This window comes from Salvelinus fontinalis, chromosome 4 (genome assembly GCF_029448725.1).
Source record: "Salvelinus fontinalis isolate EN_2023a chromosome 4, ASM2944872v1, whole genome shotgun sequence".
In the NCBI taxonomy this organism is placed as follows: domain Eukaryota; kingdom Metazoa; phylum Chordata; class Actinopteri; order Salmoniformes; family Salmonidae; genus Salvelinus; species Salvelinus fontinalis.
In genome coordinates, this window is record NC_074668.1 from 61,349,110 (window position 1) to 61,362,903 (window position 13,794).

The 13,794-nt window shown below is 40.4% G+C and overlaps 1 protein-coding gene across 1 annotated transcript; it reads left to right on the forward strand.

Moving 5' to 3' along the window:
• The first annotated feature begins 9,129 nt into the window (after positions 1-9,129).
• On the forward strand, positions 9,130-12,112 carry LOC129854130 (GTP-binding protein RAD-like). Its single transcript, XM_055920879.1, has 5 exons — positions 9,130-9,275; positions 9,612-9,977; positions 10,496-10,569; positions 10,778-10,982; positions 11,161-12,112. The coding sequence occupies exons 2-5, from the start codon at positions 9,623-9,625 to the stop codon at positions 11,436-11,438; spliced, it is 912 nt and encodes a 303-aa protein (XP_055776854.1). The 5' UTR covers positions 9,130-9,275; positions 9,612-9,622; the 3' UTR covers positions 11,439-12,112.
• The last annotated feature ends 1,682 nt before the right edge of the window (positions 12,113-13,794 follow it).

Here is a 13,794-nt window from a genome sequence, read left to right on the forward strand (position 1 = left end):
AGGGAAAATATCGGTTGGACAAAATATCCTCTCCTCAACTCCTCCATTCTTTCTCTGTGACCCAACCTGTAGTCAGAGCATTTCATATTATTCTGTATGTATATCGAAGATACTCCATTTAGTATGATATGTTACGTTTCATATTGTATGTATTATTTGGGAATGTCCATCATCCATTTCGTATGAGATGTTATGAATTACAATTCGTATGATGTTACGAATTTCCAAAACGTACTATACATTACGAATGAGTAAAATGTACAATATGTTAAGATTTTACTAAACGTATGATATGTTACGAATTCCAATTTGTCTTTCACAACTGACTGCCACCAATCACCAGATAGCAGAGTGGCGCAGCGGAAGCGTGCTGGGCCCATAACCCAGAGGTCGATGGATCGAAACCATCCTCTGCTAAGTAATTTTAAGTGTGGACAATTCTGCAAAGGAAAAACACAAATTAAAAATGCTACATTAAAAGCCTTTATGCAATAGAAATGATACCTACGTAGTTATGATTCAACAAAATAAAAGCAGAACTTTGTTTTCAAAGAATGTGTTAAAATTGTGTTTGTGAGCAATACTATAACTTATATAATATATCAATTATAAAGAATGAATGGGTCAGTTAGACCACATTAATATTGCGTCATCCTGAAGGGTAAGTGCACATTTGATGTGTTCACTACCACTTACTCATGGACAGCGGATGAAATAACAGGTCATTTTATCTGAGTGCTTCTAGAAGTTCCACTACACATTGAGAGCCTGTGTCTGTTAGCAAGAAGACTCCCGATTAACTGAGGCTCATTTTCGTACCTGTCGTCAGTAAAAGGTTAGCCTAATTTCAACAAAAATTCTAACTAAAAGTATGTGTGAGTTTGTCAGGGGACCAGCAGGTGGAAGCATTGTCTTTCTAGAAGTTTGAAAAAGAACGTGTGCGTGATTATTCCATCCATGTGGGGCATTTGTCACTCGCTGTTGGAGAAAGATGAATAGAAAATATTCCTGATCCTAGTCAACTGAATACACCAGACAGCCAACCACACACCTGGCTATAATTGTGCAGAGCAGCAGAAATAGCTCAGTTGGGAGGGCGTTAGACTGAAGATCTAAATGTCCCTGGTTCGATCCCGGGTTTCGGTAGGAAATTAATTTTGCCAGAGTTCTTCTACATTTGGCCTGGAAAACGGAGAGTTGCAGGTTTGAAACACAGGTTCAAAGGGAAAATATCGGTTGGACAAAATATCCTCTCCTCAACTCCTCCATTCTTTCTCTGTGACCCAACCTGTAGTCAGAGCATTTCATATTATTCTGTATGTATATCGAAGATACTCCATTTAGTATGATATGTTACGTTTCATATTGTATGTATTATTTGGGAATGTCCATCATCCATTTCGTATGAGATGTTATGAATTACAATTCGTATGATGTTACGAATTTCCAAAACGTACTATACATTACGAATGAGTAAAATGTACAATATGTTAAGATTTTACTAAACGTATGATATGTTACGAATTCCAATTTGTCTTTCACAACTGACTGCCACCAATCACCAGATAGCAGAGTGGCGCAGCGGAAGCGTGCTGGGCCCATAACCCAGAGGTCGATGGATCGAAACCATCCTCTGCTAAGTAATTTTAAGTGTGGACAATTCTGCAAAGGAAAAACACAAATTAAAAATGCTACATTAAAAGCCTTTATGCAATAGAAATGATACCTACGTAGTTATGATTCAACAAAATAAAAGCAGAACTTTGTTTTCAAAGAATGTGTTAAAATTGTGTTTGTGAGCAATACTATAACTTATATAATATATCAATTATAAAGAATGAATGGGTCAGTTAGACCACATTAATATTGCGTCATCCTGAAGGGTAAGTGCACATTTGATGTGTTCACTACCACTTACTCATGGACAGCGGATGAAATAACAGGTCATTTTATCTGAGTGCTTCTAGAAGTTCCACTACACATTGAGAGCCTGTGTCTGTTAGCAAGAAGACTCCCGATTAACTGAGGCTCATTTTCGTACCTGTCGTCAGTAAAAGGTTAGCCTAATTCCAACAAAAATGCTAACTAAAAGTATGTGTGAGTTTGTCAGGGGACCAGCAGGTGGAAGCATTGTCTTTCTAGAAGTTTGAAAAAGAACGTGTGCGTGATTATTCCATCCATGTGGGGCATTTGTCACTCGCTGTTGGAGAAAGATGAATAGAAAATATTCCTGATCCTAGTCAACTGAATACACCAGACAGCCAACCACACGCCTTAGAAAATAATGAGAAAGTGTTTTGGATCAGCTTATTGGTGTTTTGGGTATATTAATTGAGGGCAGCTGAAATAGCTCAGTTGGGAGAGTGTTAGACTGAAGACTTTAATGTGCCTGGTTCGATCCTGGGTATTGGCAGGAAATTCATTTTCAAGACTTCTATCTTTGGCCTGAAAATTGAGGGTTGCTGGTTTGAAACACAGGTTAAAAGGGAAAAACTGGTTGGGAGGTTATGGGTTGGACAAAAGACCAAACTCCCCTCAACTCTTCCTTCCTTTCTCCGTGACCCAACCTGTAGTCAGAGCATTTCATATTATTCTGTATGTATATCAAAGATACTCCATTTAATATGATATACTACGTTTCATATTGTATGTATTATTTGGTATTATTCCATCATCCATTTCATATGATATGAATTACAATTTGTATGATGTTAAGAATTTCCAAAACGTACTACACATTACAAATTAGCAAAGTGAACATGTTAAGATATTGCTAAACGTATGATATGTTAAGAATTCCAATTTGTCTTTAACGTCTGACTCAATTTGTCCCTCTGTGGTGTTTATTTTACTGTATTACTATTTTTGAAGCTTATACAGAATAATTTTTGATGTATTTATTACTCAACAGTATTCTCTCCTTCCTATTAATTAACTCACAAAAGACCTTATCTGAATGCTCTAATTACATTTTGATCTATTCATGTCAGTCATTGAATGCTCCGTTGTATAAACTACACTGAATAAAAACATAAACGCAACATGCAACAAATTCAAAGATTTTACTGAGTTACAAGGAAATCAGTCAATTGAAATAAATTAATTGGGCCCTAATTTATGGATTTCACATGACTAAGAATACAGATGTGCATCTGTTGGTCACAGATACCTCTAAAGAAAAGGTAGGAGCATGGTTCTGAAAACCAGTCAGTATCTGGGGTGACCACCAATTGTCTCATGCAGAGCGACACTTCTCCTTCGCATAGAGTTGATCAGGCTGTGGCCTGTGGAATGTTGTCCCACTCCTCTTCAATGGCTGTGTGAAGTTGCTGGATATTGGCGGAACTGTAACACGTTGCCGTACACATTGATCCAGAGCATCCCATACATGCTAAATGGTGACATGTCTGGTGAGTATGCAGGCCATGGAAGACCTGGGCCATTTTCAGCTTCCAGGAATGGTGTACAGATTCTTGCGACATGGGACCCTGAATTATCATGCTGAAACATGAGGTCATGGCGGCGGATGAATGGCACGACAATGGACCGCAGGATCTTGTCACGTTATCTCTATGCATTCAAATTGTCATCGATAAAATACAATTGTGTTAGTTGTCCATAGTTTATGCCTGCCTGCCCATACCATAACCACAACTATGGGGCACTCTGTTCACAACGTTGACATCCGCAAACCCCTTGCCCACACGCTGCGATACACGCTGTGTGTCGAAGGTGAGCATTTTCCCGCTGAAGTCGGTAACAATGCCGAACTGCAGTCAGGTCAAGACCCTTGGGAGGACGATGAGCACAAAGATGAGCTTCCCTGAGATGGTTTCTGAAAATTTGTGAGGAATTTCTTCGGTTGTGGAAACCCATGTTTTCATAAGCTGTACGGGTAGCTGGTCTCAGAATGATCCTGCCGGTGTAGAACCCGGATGTGGAGGTCCTGGGCTGGCGTGGTTAGACATGGTCTGCAGTTGTGAGGCCGGTTGGACGTACTGCCAAATTCTCTAAAACGACGTTGCAGGCGACTTATGGTAGAGAAATTAACATTTAATTTTCGACAGCTCTGGTGGACATTCCTGCAGTCAGTATGCCAATTGCATGCTCCCTAAACTTGAGACATCTGTGGTATTGTGTTGTCTGACAAAACTGCACATTTTAAAGTGGCTTTTTTATTGTCCCCAGCACAAGGTGCACTGCACAAGGTGTAATGATCATGCTGTTTAATCAGCTTCTTGATATGTCACACTTGTCAAGTGGATGGATTATCTTGGCAAAGGATAAATGCTCACTAACAGGTATGTAATCAAATTTGTACACAACATTTGAGAGAAATACACTTTTTGTGAAAATGGACATTCTGGGTTTTATTTCAGCTCATGAAACATGGGACCAACATTTGACATGTTGCGTTCATATTTTTGTGTGCTATGTGCACTGATTTCAAACAATTTGAGTATATTTGTCATTGTCACGGCTTCAATTACTTACTTGATTTACATTCAAAACAATTTCTCTAACATTAAGTTTTCGGTGTGAAAATTATCTTAAATGTATAGATTAAGCCCTTTCTCTTAATTAAGATAAACAAGAGTGAACTCCTGTGGTGATAGGGCTTAACACATTTACCCTTTAACAAGTTTGAATCCTGACGAGGGAGAGCAGTTTGACGAAAATAAACAGGTTTTCATATTAAAAAGTTATGGATGATGATGACAGATTTACGGGGTAAGAGTCGCGAGAATTGTCAGAAGAAGCCCAATGCTTTTCTACTGTCAGATTTTCACAGTAGGAAAAGAAAGCAAAAAAACAAACATTCAAGTCTAAATACAGCAGCAGTGTCGGGATTCGATACAGGGTCGGCATCGGCGAGTATGTGCATTCTTGGTAGAAAATATCCCCCGAATTCGCAACACTTGTTCATTCCTGGTGGGAAAACCTTGTCTAATGAGTGATATCCTTGGCGCAGTAGGGCGTTAGACTGAAGATCTAATGGTCTCTGGTTCGGTTTTGTCAGGTAGCCTTTTTCAGGCAGCAGCAACCTCAAGGGTTGCAGGTTTGAATCCCAGGTAAAAAGGGAAAATCTGGTGGGGAGCGATCCTAGATCCATCTCCTGACAATTGAAACGTAAAACAAGACACATTTCTGTTTTCTGTAAACAATGGCAATAAACTATTCTTCTTTTAAGATGTTACACTGAGGATAAAGTAAACCATACCTTTTAACATTGCATGCTACGTTATTTAGAGATACATGCAGTAGTTAATTTAGAACTAGCCTACTATGATTAATAAAATGTTTGATATAGTTTGTTTGAAACAAAGCTAAATTAAATGAAGTTGTTGAAATATTCTGGAGTTATTATGCCCGGAGACTTCTCTCAGTTACCACTCGAATCTACTGCCATTGCTGTGCATTAAAAATGGATGAGTGATACGGTTTCTTCTAACTGTAACAGAACACTTTTCCAATGCTGTTCCATTTTGCCCATTTAAAGACCATCTGCAATTCCCTGAGGGTTGTCAGTGCCTTCCACCAATATAGCACCAAATCTATGCTGTTACCGATACACACAACAAAGCAATTTGTCTGAAGTCATTTACCCATATAGAAGTCCACTAGTTTGTGTTCACCTGAAAGGCTGTTTGTGTGAAGGGTCATCAGAGGTCAGGAGGGGGTCAGTGTGGTGGGCTAAGGTGTTGAATTTGAAGGTTACCATTGCCAATGCATTGTCAGCTAACATGTGGTGTCTCAGATTGGGGACCGGAGAAGAGTTGTTTCAGATACAATCTGCCTGATCTGAAGTAGTCTCCTAGTTGCATTGGAGATGACTGTGGTAGCCTATCCAAGCAGCATTGGTTGAGTAGCATTGTACAAAAGCAACATGACGATATCTTATACACAGCATAGCTGTGTTCGAATACTCATACTAACCGCACTATTTGTGAGTGAATTGAGTATGTAGTATGCTTATTGGTCATAGTATGGACATAGTTAGTATGCCAAAAGTTCCCGGATGTCGTACTAAATTCGCCAAAATATGAAGTATACACGCAGAGGACACTATTTTTGTACTGTAGGGCCCATAATGCAATTCTTCAGGAAATGAACATTCGAGTGCTTTCATAAAATTCGCTCTGGCTATCTACTCCGATTTCAGAACACTCCGTCTGAGTGTACCAGAGCGCAGAATAGAATAATGAATATACCAGCGCTCAACACCCGTTGAATATGGCCAGTGTCAGTAAATGTCTGCAAAAAAGTGTAATTCAATTGTTGCCAGCAGCACAGTTACTGTCACCAACGCTCTGGATAACATGAAAACGGCCTAACCAGCTCTGCTAGGGTTAGTAAATGGTGAGCGTGGTCTCATTTGCGTCTGGAAGTAGCTAGCAAGCTAGCCAACGTTAGCTTGGGTGCATGACTGCCGTTGTAAGGTCAGAATGCTCAAATCAACCCTACTCTTCGGCCTGAGCGCCCAGTGTGCACGCCGAGAGCGAAACGCTCTGAATTTACACAGACGATCTGACAATGCTCTCAATTTAGGAGCGCACTCTGGCACTCCACATTGAATTTAAGAACACACCCCAAGTCGTAAAATGTCTAACTAGTAATTTGTTAAGTTAACTAGCTAACAAGAGTTTGTATAGCAACAGCATCAACTTCCAGTAGACAGGCGAAGAGCTAGTACGCTCAACTGAAAGCATACTGTTCGTTTATAGTATACTAAAATGAACTAATAGTATGTATCATGAATGAAGTGTCTGTGCCACAAGTTGAGGACCAATTACATCAGATTCCCCCACTCTCACAAAGATTGCGCTCTTTTTGTGTGCTAAAACATAGTAACGTTAAAATACCGGTGACATTACACATTTAGTAATGACAAATGCATTTGAAACTTCACGCAAGGTAAAACTTTTGTACAACTTAATACAATTGTTTTATCATAGGAGGTAAAAAATGTGCTTGTGCATTGATAACCACACCAAAGTAATAAAATAAAGACAACACTTCTAAACGTCTATTTCACACGATAGCCTGCTGAATTTGCAAGATAGCCTATTTTAATTTCGACTTCAGCACAAATTAAAATGTACCACGACTTGCCCATTGTTTGAAGTTTCAGCATTGTTTCAATGAAGAGTTCGGCGTTGGACTAGCCAGCCACGTGCGACATGGACGCGCAGTTACAATCCTGCTAGAGTTAGCGGCAGGCATATGCGCAATATCCACCGTTGTAGCGCAGATAGAACAATGAGACAGATATTTCACCGGATGTATAAATGTGAAGAATCCGCTTGGCGTTTCTACTCACTACCAAATATGGTGGTAGGGTAAACCCAGTGCCGGCCGTGGGAGAAGATGGAACGAGATGGATTTTGGCCGAGAATTTTCTCATCGATGAAACATTTGATCTCAATACAGATTTCTGTTCCCAAAACTAGAATCTGTTTCCTGTTTCGAGCAGAGTGGACTAAGATGTGGTATTTAGGAGTGCGTGGTTTAGGAGTGCAAAGGCGAATTGCGTCGTAGGAGTGCAAAGGCGACTTGTGATATTGCACACGCGCACTTTCACAGAGTATGCGTTTCCTAACGGAAATATGCAAATCTATTTCTGTAAATAACAACAGCCTACACCCTGGGTTCTCCCGCTGAGGTGTTCATACTTATATAGCCCACAATCAGTGAACACCACTCAGACCACTCAGCAGGCTTCAGTGGGCTACGTAAACACTGACTGATCTATTATTCAATGTTTAAAATGTTATACTTATGAAACTACAGGAGCAACCCAGTATAACTTGTGAGTCACTGAGGACAAAACAGCTGGTAGCTTAATGTGGACTTTGTTTATAAGAATGGAGAAAAACATCTCCATCTCCACTGTTCTGCATGTGTATGTGAGTGATGGAGACAGAAGATAAAAAGTACGAGCTACCACTGAGTCAGAGCAACCCAGTGAGTCAAACACGTTTCATAGAGCACCAAAAGAAGCCCTGACAACAAAGAAAAACATCCATCAATGGAAAGATCTGACCAATACATGTCAACTGAAAACCATTGGGAACTGTGTGACAGTTAATGTCACTTGAGAAGGCGTTTAACATTAGTCTGTCCACCAATACACCGCCCAATGACTTTATGCATTGAGCATTGTCTCCGATCATGGGGAATGAGGCTTGCCAACTTGCCAGAGATAATAATGAAGTAAGCTAGTAATACTTCGTTTGTCACTGGTCTTCTCTCCTTCTCAGGAAGCAGAATTGTAAAAGACAGACCGTGCAGTCCCAACAGCCTACTATAACATTGTGCATTTCACATAACCACCAACAGATGGCGACTACAGACTAGGTTAACTAACCTCAATCAGACTGATGCAGGTGAAATCATCATTATTTTGGATCGCAATGGTTTTCTTTCATGGTCTTTCTTTCCTGTCGCCTGCTGAGTCCTTTAGGATACATGTGGCCCCAGTGATATGTCTATGCGTCGTTTTAAGTAATAATGTGTCCTATTTCTGTGGTGAACAGCCACTTTTTTTCACTTTAGCCTCATTCACAACTCGTGTCACCAAGGCTACGCGACCTATGGGCCGAAATGCTGAGAAGCATCTATTGGAAATGCTTGACGTCTCAGATGCTCTTGGCTAATCCACTGACAATTTGTGTCAGATCATTTATCAATTACAAACAAATCGTGTTATTTAAAAGTATTGATTGACTATGGTAAACCTTGCGAATGGCTGGGAACACCTCACTTGTCCATATACATTGTGGCGCGCGCCATCACAAAGCACGGAGGCCGTGTCAGGTCAACTCTCCATGGCTCTGGGCCAACTGGTGTTAAAACTATGCTAGTTAGCCTACCCCTTCAACGCAGGTAGGCTATAACTTATTGAGAGTAAATGGCCGAATTACTCTGCAAAATAATTACATCACTGGCATGATGGCATTGCATTGCAGGAAGGGAGAATCCCTCTGCCCGCCCGCGCATCATTTCCAATCACGTTTCTGTGGAGCGCTCCTCACTTCCTCTCCTCCCTTCCTGGCATGATGTTACGTACCACTATAATGAGAAGAGACGTGACTCTCAGAGGCAAACCTCATGGTGACGTAACTCGCTCGGCAACTAGATAAATATGGGGATCCGTACCGTTCACTGGATCAAACAGAAACTTCCCTTCACTGAGTGACCACGCTAACGAAAGGATAGATCACAAGTGGATTGTCTGATTCAGGATTTTGGAATACATCAGACGCACATCAAATGTAAGTTTGCTTATGGAATTGAATGATTTTGCAGTCGTGATAATACATTAATTAGGCTATGGCTGTTTCAAATAATTTGAGTTCAACTTAAATGTTAACATTGCTCAATGCTCCATCAAACCGTAATTAATATTATAGGATACAGGCACATGATTGTCTTAAATTAATTTGTTCAAATAAATATGACACAAAAGTTCATATAAACTGTGGCCTAATAAAGGATTTTTTTTTTAAATCAACATCTAGGCGTAGTGATGAGAAATGCATTCTTTGTCAGAGCTAGTTGCTTTTCATGTTAACAGCAGAATCTTACTAAAGAGCGCATCTATTTCACAGACAAAAAAATCATGACTTTGAACAAAGGTGACAAATTGCGGAACATGGACAAAAGGAGAGGGAGCATGCCGTTTCCCATGCACCTGCAGAACCTGCACAGAAGAAGCATGCCAGTGGACGACCGCGAGATGCGCAAGGTGCAAACTGGAGAGCTGTCCAACCTCATGCGCTGCACGTCCTACACCCCCGGTGAGCCTCACCGAGACAGCTGTGTATCGGACTCGTCCGATTCCGTTATCTCCTCCGGCAGCGACTCGGAGGGACATGTGTACAAGGTGGTTCTCCTCGGCGAGCAGGGTGTCGGCAAGTCTAGCCTGGCACGAATTTTCGGTGGAGTCGAGGATGGTCACGACTGCGACGAGACAGGTGTGTGTCTGATGACGGTTACTGAAGATGATGGTGTTGAAGTTTATATAGCATTGAGAATGCACCAAAAAGCAATACTTTTTTTAAACAAAGAAAATAACTGTTTGCCTGTGGCTGTTCTCAGCACCCCATTAGAGCTAATGTACATAGGCTCCAAACTAAGTAAATATAGGATTGGTTTCGATATCATCTTGGCACACAAGCTGAAGTACATTGATTATTGCTATTTCCATCCAGTCAGTAAGGCGCCACATATATCAAAAGTACTGCTGTTGACATATACATCCACAGAGATAGTGGATGGGAGATATGAAAATCAATGACTGAGGGAAGGAGACAGTAATGCACAGTAGTACCCATCACAGATATAGGTTAATAAGCTGATATAGGTTAATAAGCTAAAGGCATCATGAAATGGGCAATATAAATGGGCAATAGTGATTGAGACATCACACTCGATAGTGGGTTTATAGAATTTTGGCCAGGAGTATTTATCTGTCTGCTTGCTTTTGTTTCAGGAAACACATATGACAGATCGATCGAGGTGGACGAGGAGGAGGCGTCCATCTTGTTGTACGACATTTGGGAACAGGTGAGGCATATAATGCAAATTATGCAATTTCAGTTTGACCCTCAGTAAAATTGGTCTTAGTCATAGCATATCATTTGATGTAATGTGTAGTGCTCTAATGCTGGTGTATAATATCATATATCACTATAATAATGTTTATTGGAGCACCTGTAGCTTTTGGTTAGACAAGCAATGTAGCTAATCTAATTCTATTTCTCTTCGCCTACAGGATAACAGTCAGTGGCTGAAGGAACAGTGCATGAGGATAGGTGACGCCTACATCATCGTCTACTCAGTGACAGACAAGTCCAGCTTTGAGAAGGCGTCAGAGCTACGCATCCAGCTACGCAGAGCTCGCCAGTCTGAAAACATTCCCATCATCCTTGTGGGCAATAAGAGCGACCTGGTGCGGTCCAGAGAAGTCTCTGTGGATGGTAAGTGACGGTGATCTCTTCTGTCCAAGGCATCTCTGTATTTGCATAGTGCTACTTATTTTAGAATGTTAAAGCTAGTATCAAGGTGTTATGCAAAGGCATAATGGTGAGGGTGAAGTCACTGTCCCCAGGGAACACTATAGATTCTCACCTGCGCCTCCCCTCTTTTTTTTTGCAGAGGGCAGCGCCTGCGCTGTGGTGTTTGACTGCAAGTTCATCGAGACCTCAGCCAATCTCCACCACAACGTCAGGGACCTGTTCGAGGGCATCGTCCGGCAGATCCGACTGCGCAAAGACAGCAAGGAGGAGAATGCTCGCCGTATGGCCAACTGCAAGCGACGCGAGAGCATTGGCAAGAAGGCCAAGCGTTTCCTGGGCCGTATGGTGGCCCGGAAGAACAAGAAGATGGCCTTCAGACAGAAGTCCAAGTCCTGCCATGACCTCTCGGTCCTCTGAGAGTACAGTATCTGGACTGCTGTTTTCTCTGAGGCCTTCAAGACCAGACGCTGTGTGTTTTTATCACTAACCCCAAGGACTGATAGAGCTGTACAGAAATGATATATTTTATTATATTAATTAAACACAACAGACATGTTCATGTTAATGATCTGCATGAGGTTTAATTTTTTTTGTCTGCCTTATGTGTATGTATATTAAATCCACCAAGGCTTGTTATTTTAAACCATGAGTTGTAAGAATGCCTTGATAATGGGGGACAGTGTGTTTGGTTCTACTCCATATAGTGTTGGTAGTGTTGTATATAGCCCTCATGAAATATTAGATTATGGTACACTGTCCTGAAAAGCAATGGAAATGTAAGCACTATGAGTGATTTCACTGCATTCTATCACCTGGAGTCATTTTTACTTGAAACTGGGTACGCAGGTTCGTACTTTGGCCATGATACTGAGAACATGAATAATGTGTAATGGGGGTTAGGCCAGGTTTTGAAAAAATACATTATTCTATTGTCCTTACCTTCAGTCCAGATGTGAATGAAGAAAGCAATAATAAGTTATATTTGTCATGTGAATTTAATGTTTTGCTTTAAATACAGTTGATTTGCACTTCCTTTTAATAATTTTGTTATGTTTACATTTGAATTTTTGTAATAAAAAAATGAAATACAACTATTCCATATTTTTTGTTACCCAGATCATAAAACAATTAGGCTACACCAAAAACGAAAAGTATATATATTTAAAACAGACCTCTTTGTTATTTGATTTATGTCCTCATAAATATTCATTCATTAGATTGTTCAGTGGACTGGAGTCTTGTTGACCAACAGAATTACTGGAAGGAAACAAGGTAGTAAAACATTAAACTGGAGAGTCCTGCAAACCCACTTTGTTTTTCCACACTATTCAAACCGTTCTCCCACCTTCATAGGGAACACGCACATGATTGAGAGAAGGTAAGACAAAAGAAATATAACGTTTTCGAATGAAAATTGAATTATAAAAATGATCATGGAGTGTTAGGTAAATAAGTGATGTTTGCCAATCATTTATTCAGATTTTGTGGGGTATGGGTTCTTATTCTGGCCTACAGGTTGAGGTTGAGAGAGTGAGTTTGTTTTCATTTGCTGGTCTTTGTAAATCATAATAAGACATGTAAATATTGTTCCAAGCGATGGGTGTTGTGAATTGCTGTTCCTCGGCGCGATGGTTCATCAGCGAGGCACAGAGGTTCCTTCGACTTGTGCCCAGCATAAGTTTATTTTGGGGTGATTTATTGGAATGCCAAATCTCATCCTTAACTCTTTATTGTGCCAATTTCCTTCTCCTTTGTGACCATATAACACATACTATAAAGTCATAATATGTATTTATTTATTATTTTTATTGAGAGAACAATTCATTGCTAGGCTGTTTTGTGTCGCAGGTGTAATCGTGTGCTGGAAACAGAGAGTGCAGCCCCGGTCTCATAGACTAGACGTGACATAGTACACTCAAAATAGTATAGTTTCGGTATGGCTACACAAGACAGAAGGCTACTTAAGGCAAAAACTAAAGGAGGGTTGTTGGTCGGGTGTATAACTTTGTAACTACTTACTACTTTTTTGTGACTTTGCAACTACTGAGCATGTTAGCTAACCCTTCCCCTAACCCTTAACCCCTAACCTAGCTAATGTTAGCCACCTAGCTAACGTTACTGTTAGCCACCTAGCGAACGTTAGTGTTAGCCACTTAGCTAACGTTAGTCAAAACAAATTGGAATTTGTAACATATTGTAATGAAACAGGCAGGGGGCAGGTCTCGAACCCTCGACCTTCTAGCCCGAAGTCCGGCGTGCTATCGAAGCATGCTCCAGCGGCAGAGTCGATTTCCGCGCTTATAAACCCAGGGTCGTTACAATATCATTCAAATTTGTAACATATTGAACAAATTGTAATTCATAAAATATCACACAAATTGTAATTCGTAACATTTGAAACATATACTAATTTGAGTGACCCAGATTTTAATTTACTATGTTACGTCTACCCTTGAGTCCAGGTTGCAGGGTTAGTTCAGCTTTTAAGTCTGTGAATGTGCTGAGACATTAATGTACCATGTAGGCCTACTGCCTGTGGCTACTGAGTATATGTTTAACCTAACAGGCAATTAAATGCAACATTTTCTTGCACAGGTGTAGGCCTATTGAAGTTGTATTTACATTTTAAAGATGGTTGATTCCGCAGATTGGCAGGTCTAGTTTTAAAAAATATATTTAAAAGATTAGTAAAATAGAATAGTTGCACATGCAGCATTCACACAGCTTTTTTCTCTGTCGTTCTCTTTCTCCATCTTTCTTTCTCTGCTTTATA